General features: G+C 36.4%; 2 protein-coding genes across 2 annotated transcripts in view; both read right to left on the bottom strand.

The window, feature by feature from the left end:
• The window catches only part of LOC130247125 (nectin-2-like), a 354,665-nt gene that overhangs the window by 123,094 nt on the left and 213,807 nt on the right, over positions 1-17,764 (bottom strand). The window lies entirely within an intron of this gene.
• On the bottom strand, positions 8,359-13,299 carry LOC130247126 (uncharacterized). Its single transcript, XM_056480326.1, has one exon. The coding sequence runs from the start codon at positions 13,138-13,140 to the stop codon at positions 12,529-12,531; it is 612 nt and encodes a 203-aa protein (XP_056336301.1). The 5' UTR covers positions 13,141-13,299; the 3' UTR covers positions 8,359-12,528.

A 17,764-nucleotide genomic window follows, 5' to 3' on the forward strand; every position in this document is an offset into this window, starting at 1 on the left:
AATTCTTGAACTTCTTTTAGATATTAGTATCAGTATGATAGTCTTAAGGGTGTCTAATATGCTCCAAAACAATGATACAATTTCAGTTTAGAAGATACTGTACAAACATCCTAAGCTTGTCTTAAGCTTTAAGCTAAATAGATCAACAGTTTTCTTGACGTCACTTCACACTTCATTTTTTTTGCCTACATGTGAATCAGATCAAACTCGATCATGGCAGTGTGAACAGCCCAACCCACAAGGAATTAGATCTTTTTAATTCTAATTTGTGTCACTTTCATATGTGGTATTAAATCTGATACAGATCTGATGTTCTGCAAAGTGTGAACGGTTACGCTTCATGTGTTTTTTTCCCCCACATTTTTAATCGGCATGCGTCAATCTGGCTCTTACTACAAACAGGCGGCTGATCGGTAGTGAAATGGAAAGCAGGGCAAATACCTAAAGAAAGTTAAGGTTGGGTGTTTTATTTATTTTTTTAGATCTACAAATGTCGCTTATTAAATAACCATTAACCTTTAACCAAAAAAATACACCGTTCAGTTCGATTTAATAAACATTTATACCACTATAATAAAATTCCATACATAAAATGGATAAAATACTGCACACATGAAATATTTCACGCAAATAATTCATGTTGTTTATTCCGACAAATTAAAATGAATTAATAGTAATTTATCAGACCCAGCATGGGCCAGCCTAATAATAAATGAATTTAATCCATTTTGGAATAAGGCTGTCACATTAAAAAATGCGGAAAAAGTGAAGTATATATGTATATATATACACACACACAAACACATATATATATACACACATATATATATATATATCACACACATCCACATATATATATATATATAATAATAATACATACATATATATATAATATATATATTATATATAATATTATATATATATATATAATATATATATTATATATATATATATATATATATATTATATATACATACATATATATACATATATATACATACATATATAATACATACATATTACATACATATATATATATTACATATATAATATATATTATATATATATACATATACACATACATATGTATACATATATATATATACATACATATATATACATATACACATACAATATATACATATATTATATATATATATATATACACATATATATATTACACATACATATATATATATATATATATAATTATATATATATATATATATATATATTATATTATATTATATATATCTATATTATATGTATGTATGTATGTATGTATGTATGTATGTATGTATGTATGTATGTATGTATGTATGTATGTATGTATATAGTATATATATATATATATATATATATATATATATATATATATATATATATATACACATATATATATATACACATATATATATACATATATATATAGATATATATATAGTATATATATATATATATATATATATATAAAGACATATACACATACATACATACATACATACATACATACATATATACACATGTATTTACAACTAATATTTTAATGAATGCTAAAACAACATACTGTAGTATTAACTATAGTGCAATGACGATAGTTTAACAAATACTGTTATATACTCTATACTTTAGCTTTTACAACAGTAAACTGCGGTGTATTGTGATATAATATACTCTATAGTTGTGGAAACTACAGCATCTGGTCATTTCTTTTATATTACTACTACAGTTGAGTTACCATATGTTCAAACGATTTATTTAAAACGAGCTGAAACAACACAATTAACGATTTTGTTTTGGACAACTTGATTGTTTTAAAATCAATCTACTTAAATTTGTAAAAACTAGTCCGTTAACTTAATTCCTTCATGTTGCCCCAACCTAAATCGATTGTGTGTAACCCAGCATTTTTACACTACTTTATGGTATTTACTATAATGCTATATTATTTTTTTTCTCGTTGGACGTACGTTTTTACTTCAAAAGTAAGTAATTAATTGTGGAAAAGGTTATTTTAGATCATTGAAATGTTCTTTCAACAACTCTTTACTCAAAGGTTGTTGTTTTCTTTAACTTTGTGAAACTTTACTTAGTGTATTTGTCAATTATATTACTTTTGTTTTGCCTGTATATGTGTTCTTGACTCTCAAAGTGACAATATCTGTTGACTTGCATTTTCAACATCAGCAAAGACCATGTATTTTAGCTCAATATCTTCTCTATTGTTGTGCAGGAAGAAAACATCTCCATCTTCAATAGCCTGAGGGTGAGTAAATTAACAGCTTAGTTTTGCCAGAACTATCCTTTCATACTTTTTTGTTAGCTCTAATCAGTGAAGCATCTTTGTAATGCTAAAAGTAAGACTAAATATCTTACACACACACACAAAAGCAGCCGAACGCAGAACAACTGAATGGTGTGGAGTTAATGCAGGCCTGCGTATCAATTAGTAATGTGTTTGCTACTGTAGTTCTCTGATTTATTTATAGTATTCACAAGTAGCTGATGAGTGGGAATAAACCACAAAAAAACATGTGTGGAAACTCAATTTTGTATAACGGCTCCTGGTTGCTTTGAGTCCAGAGGCAGATGTAAAGTGGCGATGCCGTAACCCATTTCTGTTGTCAAAAATTAAGAGTAGTGGCTGCGTAATTGCCTGCCAGGAGCATTGGTTTTTTTGAGCCTGGCAGCGTTTTTGCCTGCTGTGGCACCATTTTCAGAGAGGATTAGGGCTCTGGCGGTGCCCACTTCATCTGGAGTCTTTCGGGGTTATAAAACCGCACGACCGCTGAGGAATAGAGGAAACTAGTATGAATCTAGCTAATGTCTTATACTAAATGGGATAATACTGGTGTATGGCAGTGTAATAGTTTCTCGAATTGCTTTTAACAGCGGAGAAATAAATCCTGGATGGACACAGTGTATGGCGGGGTGATTTGAGGGCAAATCTTACATAAAACACATGTCCGGTTCATAGTTCTGCCTGGTGATAACATACATTTATGTGGAAATCAAACTTTTAAAGGGCACCTATGATAATAATCATCTTTTGGAAGCTGTTTGGACAGTACTGTCTGCATGTATAGTGTGTCCGCTGTCATATTGGAGTGATATAAACCTTAAGGCCTTTTTTTTTTTTTAATTTACTGAAATTAAAATAGTCATTAAACTACTGACCCAAATTTCAGTGATTTTGAGGCCCACTCAATGTGACGTAGGCGGTTTTCTCCGCCCACCGAATTGATTGACAGGCGCCACGTTTCTTTAATAACACGTCCACAGAACATTGTTTTTGCAAATAAACAGGGATCCAATTATTTATTTAAATTTATTACAAACTTACTTGGTATTTTTGACTAATGAGCTGAATTTCAGCTTCATCCGAGTCTGTCTCTATCACTGACTGCTGTTTATCTGATGTAACAGACATGCACGTGGGATCGGTGGGTGGGGAGAAGCAGCTCATCTGCATTAAAGCCACAGGCTACAAAAACAACTACACTGTAGTCAGACACCAAAAAGGGCAGATTCTGGAGGCTATAATAAATAATCTGATGGGTATTTTGAGCTGAAACTTTACAGACACATTCTGGAGACAACAAAGGTTTATCTTACATCTTGTAAAAGGGGTATAATAGGCGCTCTTCAAGTGTTTTTTTAATCATAAATAATTAATTTATAATTACATTTGTATTATATTATTACAACCAAAATGTTTGAGTTGCAAGCATTAACATTTAATTTTAGTACTATGGATTAACGCGATCACATTTTAATTATGTAGAGTATATACAATTTATTTCATACTTTTAATTAAACTTCATCATGTCATAAAAAATTCCATGATCAAAATATTTGAAATAATTTAGAATAATAAAATAATAAAACATTAAAAAATATCAAAACTACATATCAAAAGTAACTAAGATGTAAACACTACAGTACTAAAGAAAACACAATTTTAAAAATCCCTTTTTGAATATTTTCATACCTTTTAAGTGATTTTATTTGTTGAAAATGTTACATAATTAATTTATAATAAGTATTTTTTGAAGCAACCAAAATGTTTGTCAAAAGCATTTACATTTTATCTTAGTTCTGTTCCTGTTTATCATGACATGATTTTAATTATTACACTTTAATTATGTAGTGACATACAATTTATTTTATATTTTGAATATACATTTTATCATGTCATGGATTTGTTAGTCATGAAAAACACCATGACATAATTATATTCATTTAGAATCAAATTTTCAGGATTTTTCTTGTTTTTTAAAAAACATTCTGTACATACTCAACATATTGTACAGTTGAAATCAGAATTATTACCCTCCTGCAAACTTATCAAATATTTCCCAAATTATGTTTAACAGAGCAAGGAATTTTCCCACAGTATTTCCTGTAATATTTTTTCTTCTAGAAAAAGTCTTATTTGTTTCATTTCAGCTAGAATAAAAGCAGCTTTTAATTTTTTAAAACCCATTTTAAGGACAATATTATTAGCCCTCTTAAGCAAGATTGTTTCAATTGTCTACAGAAAAAAATTTTATGTTTAGAAATGCGTTGAAAAAAATCTTTCCATTAAACAGAAATTGGGAGGAAAATATACGGGGGGGGGGGGGGGGGGGGGGGGGGTGGATGGGGGCTAATAATTCCGGAGAATAATAATTCTGACTTCAGTTGTACATATAAAATACCATCACATAATTAACTAACATGTATACACTTTACATCATTTGAAATCCAATTTTGTAGTTTACATTTCAATAATGTTTAGATTCAAAAATAAAATCAGCATCACAACTAATGCATATTGACTAATAAAATTCCTTGAGCTAATTTTCAGATTTTTCCAGGATATTGAATCGCATATTAAAACGGCTCTTCTATTTCCAGATTCTCACAGGCATCATATGAGCAGGACATGTGCATGAGATTCACCCGCTACAGTTGAGCACATGAACGTGTTCATCTAGTGTTCACGTCTTGTCATGTAGAGAGCTGAGAGTGTGTTGTCGAGAGAGCAAAAAGCTGTCAGTGCAAGAACTCAATCAAAGTTAGTGTGCGAATCCGCCAATCTGTAGTGTGTTTTCATCAAGCCAGTCACTAACTAGTGTGTGTCTGGAAAGCTACATGTGCTGAACTCGCAGTTTTCCCTTCCGTCAAAGGGGCCATTTACACGACAACATTTTCAGCCAAAAATGGGAAACTTTTGTGTGCTAATTACACAACGATGACGTTTTAAGAATTAAAGCGCAATATTGAAAATGTATCACCACACGGATTTCATTGTAAACATGCGAAAAATATGAAGATTTCATGTGTGTAGTACGTCCTTAAGCAAGTGCAGTATGTGTCGATTTTAAAGGCAAGCAAGTGCTAACAAGCATACAGAGCAATGGCAGAGTATGTAGGTGTGTAATACGATCTTACAGCAATTCGTAACTTTTTTATTTAGTGGTTAATTTGAACAATATCATTCGTATATTTTAGTACAATCTCTTCATCCTCTAATGAGGGGGCAGGGGTTGGGGCCATTGCAGTTGAATGAAATAATCTAAGTTCGTACAATATTCCTACAATACATTTGTCATTCGTATAAGTTCGTACAATATTTGTACAATACGTAAGAATATATATAATGTTACATTTCCTTGTTAGTTCGAGCTGGGTAGTGTTGTTGCTGCTCAACGGTTGGCAAAGTTTTTATTTATATCTGCTGCATCCCAATTCACATTCAATCCATACTAAATAGAATTGGAAAATGAAATGACTGTCTCCCAAATCATTTTGAATGCGAAGATTTCATGCCCGTACATAGCACGTCTTAGGTATTTAAGCAGGCGCAGTATGTGTCGATTTTAAAGGTAACTGATCGCTAACAAACATACACATCAATGGCAGAGTATATGGCAGCGTAACGCAATCTCATGGCAATTCGAAACTTTTTAATTTAGTGGCTAAATCACATTCATTTGCTGGATCTCATTTGTACCTTTTAGTACAATCTCCTCATACTTCGATATTTGCGTTTGGAGCCACGCCTTTTTTTCAGTTTTCATTTAGAAGGTCGAACAATACGTTAAATAGTTTTCTGGGTAGTGTTGTTGCTGCTGCACTAGGGTTCTTCAGCAAAGTCTTTATTTCTGCTGCGTCTCAATTCACATTCTATACATAACATTTAATATTCGAAAATAGAATTACTGTGTGCCAAATCATAGTATGTTGAATGAGTATTCCCGAAATATTCGAATCGAAATTCCGAATTCTGAAGTCCAGATCCGTGCTTACATTAATGGCTAATATTTCCCACAGGACATTGCGTGTTTATCATGATTCCCACGTTATTTTTAATCTGTAACAATGTAACTTTTATGAAGATGGCTTGGCTATTAACTTCTGAACGCTTAATTATGCTAACACCTGGGGAGATTTCTTTTTATGAAAGCCTGCTTAGCCTGCTGCTGCATCTCTAATATGATAGGAAATTACACATCAATGAAATGGGGATGATGTGACAAGATGACTGACAGGGCATGTTACTAAGCAACAGAATGGTCTGTTAATGAGTAAGTATAAAGTCTCTAAGCTTGAATACTCTTCTGTTACACATTTATAAAAAAAAAGTGCATACTTTAAGGACGTGGTATTGGGATACGGTAAGGACGTGAACTGGAATACAGCATTCACAATATGCCAACACAATCTCACGGCAATTCGTAAATTTTTGATTTAGTCGTTAATTCGTATGAATTCGTACAATCTCATTAGTACAATTTAGTTTGATTTGCTTATCCTGCAATAACGGATGGGTTTGGGGCGGGATTGGGTGCCGCACCTCCTTTTTAAAATCTATATTTTCGTACGACTGAATTCTTACGAATTCGTATGAATTGGCCACTAAACTGACAAAACGTTAAAAATAGTTACGTTCCATCGTAACTTTCATTCAGGCTGAATATACACGTAAAATTTTGCATACACATCAGCAACAACAAGTCTCTAATAGGTGTTTTTGGATGTGTTCACAAATTCCCATTCATATTAATTCCCTACAGGTGCTGTTAACTAATAAGGTAAAGCGCCAACTACTGGCCTGGCATATGTAATAATAGTGTTTTTGGCAGTTTTTGGAAATATGCGTTAACATGAATTGTTTTGAAAACGTGTATGCATGAACATTAAAACATTTCAAAGGAAAAACTGTTTTCCGATTTTGACTATATAGTTGTCGTGTAAACGTAGCCTAAGCCAGCGCACTCAAGGCAGCTGAGGTCATTCTCGTCCACTATTCAACTACTTCTGCTTTTATATTTGGTGCTGGCCACGAACGACCACTAAATCTGTTATTTACAGTACCGATAAATAACACTTTTCTCTCGCCGGAGTTCTCGATGATAAATACATACATATACAGTATATATATACCTCACACACAGGACACGTCACGTCAAGATACACATCATCAACACCTCACAGGACGGCACTGGTTTTCCATCCATAGTATATAAGGAACAAAACAAAACGAGAGAGTATAGTTGGCTCTCACGAGATCTTGTAGTACAGCAGTTACGTGATGCGATATGAACCTGCAGGACAGTTGTAGATTTCATACTAAAGTAACCCAGTATTCTGTCCAGGTGGTTTTCATACACATAGTGTTACAACCTGACAACACGACACGACATTCAGAGTGAATGAATAACAAGTTGGAATCAGCGCAGAACGACATCCACAGCTGATGAGTTAATAATGAGTCGCACCGTAATGCGCCGCAATTAAGGGAACGTCACGTGGGGGCAATTTGCCGCTGCTCAGGCAGTCTTGTTTTTCTTCTTGCTTTAATATTGTTGATTGATTGCAGTCTTTAAGTCTGGCATTCATTTACAATATATAGGATTTCAGCATCGCATGAGCTGCGGCAAGCTTCCAACCCTAAAACACATCCCAGAAGGCACTTACATCAACTAAACAAAGCATACTTTTTTTGTTTTGGGATATTGAGAACATGTGGATTGATGGTATCGTTCTTTTCCAAACATTGCTGGTTAAGCAGGTTATATTTCACTTTAAAATATAATATCAATATAAGGGACCTATTTTGCACAAAGGCATTCTTATATCGACAAGCAAACATATATATATATATATGTGTGTATATATTTGAAGAAGATCAAAACAAGTTATCAAACTTGTCCTAAAACTACTGAATCAGTTCTTGTCTTAAGGCTGGATTTACACTGCATGGTTCAAGTGACTCAATTCTAATTTTTTTCTTCCATGTGGCACAGATCGGATATGGCTCACGCACATGTAAGCAGGAAAGAAAATTTACTCAAATCAGATTCAGGCCTTGTTCATATGTGGAAATTTATCTGATATGAATTGGATCTGGCTCCTTGTGTCTGCAGTGTAAGCAGTTAGATCGGATTTTTACCCGTCAATGCGAGTCGCGCGTCATTAATAACCACAGTGAATGATGTCAAGTCTGGCGCTTTAAGAGTCCCAAACCTTAAACCTCATACACAAGGACTAAAAAAGCTTTTATTTTGTCATGTAGCACAAGTATTTAAGCATATTAACGAGAGAGAGAGAGCGCAATATCCGCCAAGCAACCAATATAAATTAATATAAAACTATTGCATACATCACATGCCGAAATCACGCCACGGGCATGACCTTAAAATGCCTGCTGGTTTAAAAAGGCCTAGATTAAAAGAAGATGGCCAAATGAGAACTTTTCTGTCATAAACTACTAACTAAAAACAAATTAAAACCCTGCACACGCATTAAATACAGGAACGGAGAAAAGGGCGCTCTTTTATTATTAGCTGTCAGTCAGCGCCCACACTTTTTTCCTGGTCATTGTGCCTTTGCCGTGTACTGTGTAAATACAGACAATCGGATACGAGTCACGTTTAGAAGTTGATGTAAGCTGGTCAACATAAAAAAAATCGGATACATTCACAAAATCGGAACTGACCATCAAGATCTGCAGTGTAAATGCAGCCTAAGTCTTAGGCCCAATCCCAAGTCTTTTTTTTTACCCCTACCCATTCCACTTGGACCTTGAAACAGAGTGTGAAGTAGATTGGCTTCAAATTTTACCCCTAAGAAATGGGATACCACTACAACACCTGCAAACGTCATCATATGTTACTTTGATTGACGATGGTGACCACTGTAGTTATTCCAGTTGTGTAATTTATTGGTATTTATCTTCAGTAAAACACTGAAGGCAACGATGTCATGTTATCATAACTATATAATGTGGCAATAAGCTCGTAACTGTGCTGTGTATTTACACAGACGCCATATTCATCTACGTAAACACACGAAAAACAACATTAACATTATAGCAGACACTGTAAAAAGGTCATTCCCAGCCACTAGACTTTTCTGACAGGGTATTGGAGTGTCCGAGTGACAGATGTGAAGTATGTTGTGGGAGTTATTACTATGGATTATAGATACTGCAATTTAGCGTTATTTGTGTGTGTGTTTTTTAAAGCATGGCAGTAAAACACGAACACAATTATGAATGTATTGAAACATATCCTTGTTTGTTGACAAAATTCGTAAAAATGATTTAAAAAAACACAAATTTCAGCATTTTCTTACTTCCGTGTGCAGCCATGCTGTCGTTGTAGATGGTGAATTCTAGGAAATTTTCGTACCCCGTAGTTTCGAGTGTGGTGCTGAAAAATCTCTGTTTCAAGGGTTATCTAGCCCTTCCCCTTAGCCCTACACCTTCAAGCTAAATAGAATTGGGACATCCTAACCCCTTTACGTGAACACACAAAATGAGGATTAGGGGTAAGGGGAAGGGCTAGAATTGGGATTGGGCCTTAATCTTGACTAAAGAACAACCATACTTTGTCTTAATTTTGAAAACCTTTTTTAACCCACTTCAAACGTTGACTGCTGTGTATATACTGTACATATATATGGGTCAAAGATGAGATGTGTCCAGTCAAATAAAGTAATTGTTAATAGATATATTGTAAATTGGTCTTAAACCAACATGTTTATATCTATCTGTTTTGATTCTGCAGGAAAATGTAACCCAGATATATTTCTGATTCAACAGGTATTTCACTAATTAGTTATTATGTAGCCCTGGGATTGTGCAAATGAGGACATGGCATCAATATCTAATCTTAACACTCATGCCCCATTCACACAAGGCGTCAGCTTCAACGCTTCCCATTCACTTTGAATGGGTGATGTCAGGCGTTGCCGAACTGCATTGTGGATCCGTCGGCGCCGCTTCAGAGGAGCTGCTCGCTGCAGAAGTTGGGACTTGCTCAACTTTTCAAGCGCCGACGGAAGCGTCAGCCAATCAGATTGCTGTATGCAAATACACCAGCTCAGGCAGTGGCCTGTTACTGAATAATTTCATTGGCTGACGCTGCAATGACAATCGCGTCAGCCCCAACTTCAGACACGCCCTCTGTCAAGCGTTGGCGCTGAAGCCCCGTGTGAATGGGGCGTAATATTCTATAGTAACATTCATAAAACAAAAATACTGTTAAAACACTGATACTAAGAGTTGTGAACACTTGATTTGGCAGCATTTGTCTTCTTGAGTCTTGAAAAGCATTGATTGTTCGCATCCATCATTTAGTATAGTACCTCACAACACATCACAGGTCTCTCTGAAAGCATCAATCTGCCTGACATTGACTCCAGTTTCGACTAAACAGGTGACGTTAATACCTTAATAACACTATTCACTGACAAGCTTCCCTTTTTCTCTCTCGGCATCTTCATTTCGCCGTCTGAGATATCAGCTCGAACATTTCAAGGCCTGAGCAGCTCTCAGAAAAGTAGCTTTCCCATCCTTATTTTTCAGTGCAGTGATGCAACTTGAAGAGCTTTAGGGAGGGAGCGGGGGGAAATTAACAGCCTTGCAAGTCTGCAGCGTGGGTGAACACTGTTGGCTACAGTAACTATTGCCTTTACAGTCACTGGGTCCAGATAGCATAATCTCCAAATTACTCATGCTATATCTGCTTTGCTGGATATGGAGTTCTCTCTGGGTAGTGTCGCATGGGTGAGTGTGTTGCTCCTTTGTCATTATCAGTCTAACCTTCCTCCACCGAAGCCTCGATGCCGTGAAACCAAGGATGAATGAGTCACGGCTCAAAGTAATTCAAAGCACCGCCGAAGCATCCATACAGGCTGAATGCTATTATGCAAAACACGCACTCGCCGACATCCGAGGACAAATGAATCCACATCTGGACACACACTGTTATGGTTACCCACAAACTGTCTTTGTTTGTCGTCAAAATAAAAATAAAAATAATTGGTTTGTGCGAGAGGCTTGGAAATAAACTGCTGACCCACTCCAGTTAGGACACGGTGAAGCAAGTGGCCTAATCTTGCTGCCGAACATACGGCGAGAGCGCTTCGTCCCTTGACCTTTTTTCACAGCTGGCATCTTTTCAAGACTGTGGACTCCGCTGAACCTGGCAGCATATGCCGCCTGGCTTATCGCTCCCCCGCCGGGATCCATCCAAATAATCCAGCACTCAAAGGCACATCACTTGCGTTTCTCTCAAACGCCGATCTACGATGTGCATTAATCGACTTAATCTGTTTTAGCGAAGTTAGTCGACAGCACAATAGCTTTCCTTCTGGAAGGAGTCATGCTAATGCGAGAGGCTGAAGTTGAGCTGTGGGCGTTTGGTGTGCTCCTGTCTGCAGTTTTCAGATGTTGCGTTTTACGGTCTTGATATAACTGGATTAATCAGGACGGAGGGAAAACACACGCATCCGCCCAAAGATGCACTAATGCACAGCCTTCTGAATTAAACATGGCCTGGAACAAACCATTCCGCAGAGGTTGACAGGAAAGAATGAAGAAAACATTATTACACCTCTGCCTCGAGCCCCTCGAGTCATTCAGAAAATTCCTTTAGTGTAACAAGACAACCGATTAATGAACGAGAGCTTAAAAAAAATGGTGGAGGGAAAGTTAAAAGCGTTCCCAGCTGGAGTTGATCGGCGGTACAGATGAGTGACCCAGATGCTGGAACGACGGTTGCGTTTGCTGTTTTCGGTTTTGCAAACAAAACATCCAGCTGTTCTTGAAAACGACATTCGATAAAAGACGCAGTATGCAACCTGGCGAGAGCAGCCTCAGCTTCTGGGTCACAGCTTGCTGAGCCACTCACGCGAAAGTAGCATTGACAACCCTTGTATGGGTAATCACAAGGCTTTCTGTGCACTTCAAAGGGCCTGCTTGAGTATTGTGCGCATGGGAGTGAATGAAAGATGAATTCTGGGTGTTAACAACAGGTCACACGACAATCGATACAATCTCTTATATTCAGTCAGTGTTTTGCATTAAAAGTGAGCGTCGTGAGGTGAGCAGCGTCAATACATAGTTGAGTTTTCTGCTTGATAATGAGTGCTTTTGTCCAAAGATGTGACTTAATTGTTCCGCTTTCGCTTCTCGGATGGCACGTTTCAGTCTTTGCTTTAAAAGATCAAGTAAATATGAGTCAGGCGTATCCTCTAGACGTAGATGGCAGTCCGGGAGATGATCGACCCATCTCGCTGGGACTCCATGTCATCATCCAGGTAAGGTGCGCACTCATCCTCATGTCGGTGGATTTGATAGCTGGGTGGAAGTCCGCTGAAACGGTCGTACCTCTCATCCTCTTCTTCGTCCTCCAGACTGTCATTCATAGCCTCAAACTTCCGACGTTCAGCCTCGTTGAGGTCTCCACTCAGCAGGATGTCGTGAGCAGTTGGCGTGCTGGAGGTCATGTGCGGGAACTCGTTGCATTTCTCCGTCAAGGCTCCGGGATCACTTTCCCGATAGGTATAGATTGGTCCATTGTTGTTGGCCCCTGCTCCATTCTTACTAGACTTCTTGCCTCCGAAAAGACGGGTTTTGTTGCCGTAAACATTCTGTTCACCATCAGCAGAATATCCCTGCTGCTGGCGACGACTTCGCATGATTAAGACGGTGACCAACGCGCCGACCAAAACGAGGGCCAAGAAGCTTCCCAGGATAGCTCCCGCCACCACCCCAGCACTGGACGGGTCTTCAGTCGACTCTGCACAAATGAGGGGCACAAATGAAGAACGTTCTGCTCGATGGTGGTAGCTATTCTTCACCATACGTTGCAGTAGTGGTGTGCGATTTGGTTCAGTTTAGACTGTGAAATGCTTTTTTTTGGGCTGCCCCCAGTTCCCAGCTACAAGTCCTATGGTGTGAGCCAAGTTTGCCCCGGATCCGGTTCTCGATTCGAGAAAACAACACGTTCCGTCTATTCTCGGGAGCTGACCGGGTGAAATTACACTACACAAGTGGAGAGTAAGAAAGAGAAACACACAGATGGAGAAGGGATGTAAAAGACTTTGTTACAGTATGGTCATGCAAAGAGGAAGAATCGTAAGTTAAACTGTAAGTTACACTGGGTATGCAGCTAATTGGTCAGTTTGCACATTCCCAATACATTCCCGGGAATGAATCCAAGTCACAAACACTAAAGAAACACCTGCTTCAGGAAGGATTAGCCCCATTTCATGCTGAAGCCCACAGGGCCTGCATGAAATGCAGAGTGTACACAGGAAGTGATGTCTATATTTGTATAAATATAGTGCTGGTGTAGTCAAAAAAAGTAATTATGTTTACAGTCTAATTTAATCAAAAGTTTTCTACCCTAGCCTGTTTTTTCAACTTAAAAAGAAAAGGCTACAGTGCCTATCAAGTCCACTACATTGATTTTGGCTACATTACTGTATTACACAGGTCAATATATTAAAAATGCTGGTGCTACAGCTAAACTTATAAATATGCAACACAACAGAATTATGCAAAAGTGCTTGAGTTTGAGGTTTTGTAAGAAGCTAAAATAGATTAAAAATATGCACCCAGCTCACTGTAATAACAGCCAGATCTTTTGCATTTTCTAAAAAAACTTGGTAGTGCTTGTCAGTGTAAAGCTTTTTGCTGCAATGCAAAGGTGTTTTAGATGCCAAGTGGTCACTTAAAGGGATAGTTCACCCAAAAATGAAAGTTCTGTTATCATTTTCCTACCCATGACTTGTTCCAAACTACTTTGTGTTCTGTTGATATTTTGAAGAGTGCTGAAAACTTGTAACCCCTGACATCCAAAATGTTTTTCATTTCCAGGGCTGAATTCCATAGTGCTTTCCAGGTCTTTTTTCTGGTTAAATTTATGATAATGCCATCTAAATGAAGTCTCAAGCTATTGATTAGGGCTAATGAAACATCAAGTTTACCAGTGCACCACTATATGGGTGTTACAAGAAAACGAAACAATACATTGAGCTCCTACAGTATAAACCAGATTGATAGTGAATCTCCGAGAGCTGTAGCAGCTGTTTCATTTGTTTTTCCTTCCATGGAAGTCAATGGTTACAGGTTTTCAATGTTAAAATATCTTCTATTGTTTTCAACAGAACAACAATCTGGTTTGGATGGCATAAATGATGGCAGTATTCATTCTTGGGTGAACTACCCCTTTAAAAAGCTTTGAAATCCAAAGCAAAGCCTTTCTCAAGATGCACAATTTGGGAAATCATCATATAATTATGTCCATACAGTAGCAAGAATCTGAAATAATAACATGAGATCATTCAAAAAGATGTAGGGTTGTCTGAAATAAGTATTTTTAATATTTAGATAAAGATAGAAAAAGACATTCATTAAATACTGTATGTCCTATGTATTGGGAAACTGGCATTACTTTTAATCACTCAGCAACTCTTTCCGTATGTTTCATTGGCACACCAACAAGTAACTGTCATTATGGACGAGTCAATGAATCAATCATGATACTGATTCATTTAATCTCTCAACAACTCCTGTATGCTTGATCAAAACACAAATGACAAATGACTGCTTATACAAGTGAGTCGATGAATCATTTACTCTAAAAAGATTAATAATTTAAAAACAACACCACTGTGCTTCAGTCTGACCTAAAGCGATAGTTCACCCAAAAATGAAAATCACTTCATTAATTCTCTCTCATGTGGTTTTAAACATTTACGAGTTTCTTTCTTTTGTTGAACACAAAAGTAGATATTTTGAAAAATGCTGGTTGCTAGCAAGTCAATTGGTGCAAGCTGCCAGCATTCTTCAAAATATCTTCTCATGTTCAACTGAAGAAAGAAATTCAAACAAGTGAATGAGTTAACGATGACAGCGTTTTAAATTCTTTGAGTGAACTATCCCTTTAATCTTTAATTCCTTCCATTAATGTTGAGGCAACTAAATAGTCCGAATATATAATTATTGTGTTTAAAATGTAAGTTAGCCCAGAACAAAATATAGTTGCATTTGTCTACTAGCACGAAGATTAATACTATTAAACTGGATACAGAAAGCTGCTCATGCATATATACATCTAATGAGGGATGTGAGGAAGCATTTGGAACTGGAGAAAATCTGATTCTCTCTAAAAAGAAAGAGGACAAAATCTGGCAACCCTTTATAGATTATTTTAAAGACATAAAATCCACAGGAAATAGTTAAATTGAAGAGAATTAGACTAAATTAGATTAAAACTGAATGTCAGAATTTTGTTTTTATTTTATATTTATTCTGTTTTGTGTTTTATTTATTTTATTATTAACTTATTGTGTTTATTTATTATTATTTTACTTCTATATTACTGCTTGTATATTGTCTCTTTTATTGTTAATTGTTGTGTAAATGTTTGTTGGACCAAATTTGTAGGTCATTGGGCCCTATCATCCGCCCAGCACACTAAGGTGCAAGACGTGTTTGCCGCGAAGTGTTGCCATTTTCAGACCAGCGCAACCCTAATTTTCATGTTTTCCGCAACGGAAATGTTTAAATAGTAAATTCATTTGCGCCACTTTGTGGTCTCATGGGTCAGTCTAGAAAAAAAGGGTGTGTTAAGGCGCAATGTTGGCACGTTGCTATTTTGAGGAACTAAAATAGACTGCGTAATAGACCGTCTGAAAGCTGGTCTAAAGTCTGGCGTAGAGCGCATTAGTTGTGAGCCTCGCTTACACATTGCTTACAACACGCAAGATGTACAGCAATACGCAAATATCTTTACAAATGAAAAATAAAGGAATAAAATATTTTTAAAATTATTACTTTCTACATAAATATAAAAACCACTGCCTTCATGCCTTCTTCATCTCGGGGGGTGTTTATTCATGACAATTTGCTTTTGTATATTGCTATTATTATTAGCAGTATTATTTATTATATGCATATTTATATTTGTTTTATTAAAAACAAGCTTAGATTTGTCCACCTGTCAGGTTTTGGACCATATGGGGCATAGCATGTGTATTTGGATATAAATATATAACACTTGTTACAACCCTATGTTTGTCTTGTCTCATCTGTCTTTTCTGTTTTGCTTAGAACACATCTAATTGGCCACTTCCAGCTTGCTTGTTTCTGATTGGCCTACAGTGTTTTAAAAAGCCATGACACTACTTCCTTGGCAGCCATCTTGTTTTTGCTCACTTGCTTTGTGTTTGTTGAAACTTTTGTATGTGGTATAGGCCAGAGTTTTTGAATGTGTTAAGTCTGAATATTGAGATTTGTGAGTACTTTTTGTTTTAGTGTTTGTTTTGTTTATGATACTTTGTTCCACTGGCTTGTTTGACCTTTGTTGCCTGCTGACATTGATTTTTTGGATTGTCCTTTAAAAATATGGTTGCCTGTTTTGTAAATAGTATATATATTGGGATAGTAAGAAGTTTGACGCCATTTTCTCTGTAAAACCTTTTTGACCTCTGTTTTTTTGTGTTAGGTAGTGAGGGTGGTTAATTGTACTTTCTTTTCTTTTATTTTTGATCAGGTAAGTTCGAGATTTAACATACAGGAATTTTTGTTTGTTATTTTGTCCTTGTCAGCTCCCGAATTCAAAGCCCAATAAATCTTTGACTTCATTTTCGTTGTCTTGTCTTTCATGTTGTGCACCATCCCTAGACGGTGCGTAACACACTTCGTTATTGTTGTTCATTTATTCGTTTGCTGGAAATTATAACTGAATTTAGAAAGTTTTGAAACAATTCTTTGCGCTTAACAAAGGAAAATAAATATGTAGGCTAATGGATCTCTGTGCGTACAACACGTTTCCTTATCCATGAAACAGGGAAAATGAAAGTGAAAGGCCGATTGGACGAGGCTCATTCTTTATCCTCATGCTGCAGATGCTCTGTTTAACTGTTTTCTCGCTAGTGAAGCGTTCAGTTTTTCCACTTACAAATCCGCCATGTAAATAGCAAATATGCCATGGCGTGATGCAACTGACTCTTAAAGGGAATGGGAGATGAGACTCTGATTGGTTTAACCTCAAAACACACCTATAACTCATTAAGAGAATAAGCTCAACCCTGTTAGACCATGCGCCATGGCGCAGAGTGTATTTTTCCGTCTTTAAAATAGTAAAAGTGCATTCGGATATGCCCTTAATGCTTTTGCGCCCTGCGCTTGACTTTGCGCCTAGATCATTAAAATAGAGCCCATAGTGTGTGAATGTTTAAAAAAAAATAAAGACAGTTACTAAAAAACGAATAAATAAAATGTACATTAACCAACGTTAACTTGTTTATTTTATTAAAGCATTTCACAATCCTTGGTTGGAATATAAATATGAGGGTTAGAAAAACAGTGACCTTAGCTCAAGCAAATAGCACCACCAAAAAAAATAAGCTGCAGATTTCTAGGATGTTTAATTCAACGGGCAAATACTCCTCAAACTTATGTCTCGCTCTTGGTCAA

Source organism: Danio aesculapii, chromosome 19 (genome assembly GCF_903798145.1).
Source record: "Danio aesculapii chromosome 19, fDanAes4.1, whole genome shotgun sequence".
Classification (NCBI taxonomy): domain Eukaryota; kingdom Metazoa; phylum Chordata; class Actinopteri; order Cypriniformes; family Danionidae; genus Danio; species Danio aesculapii.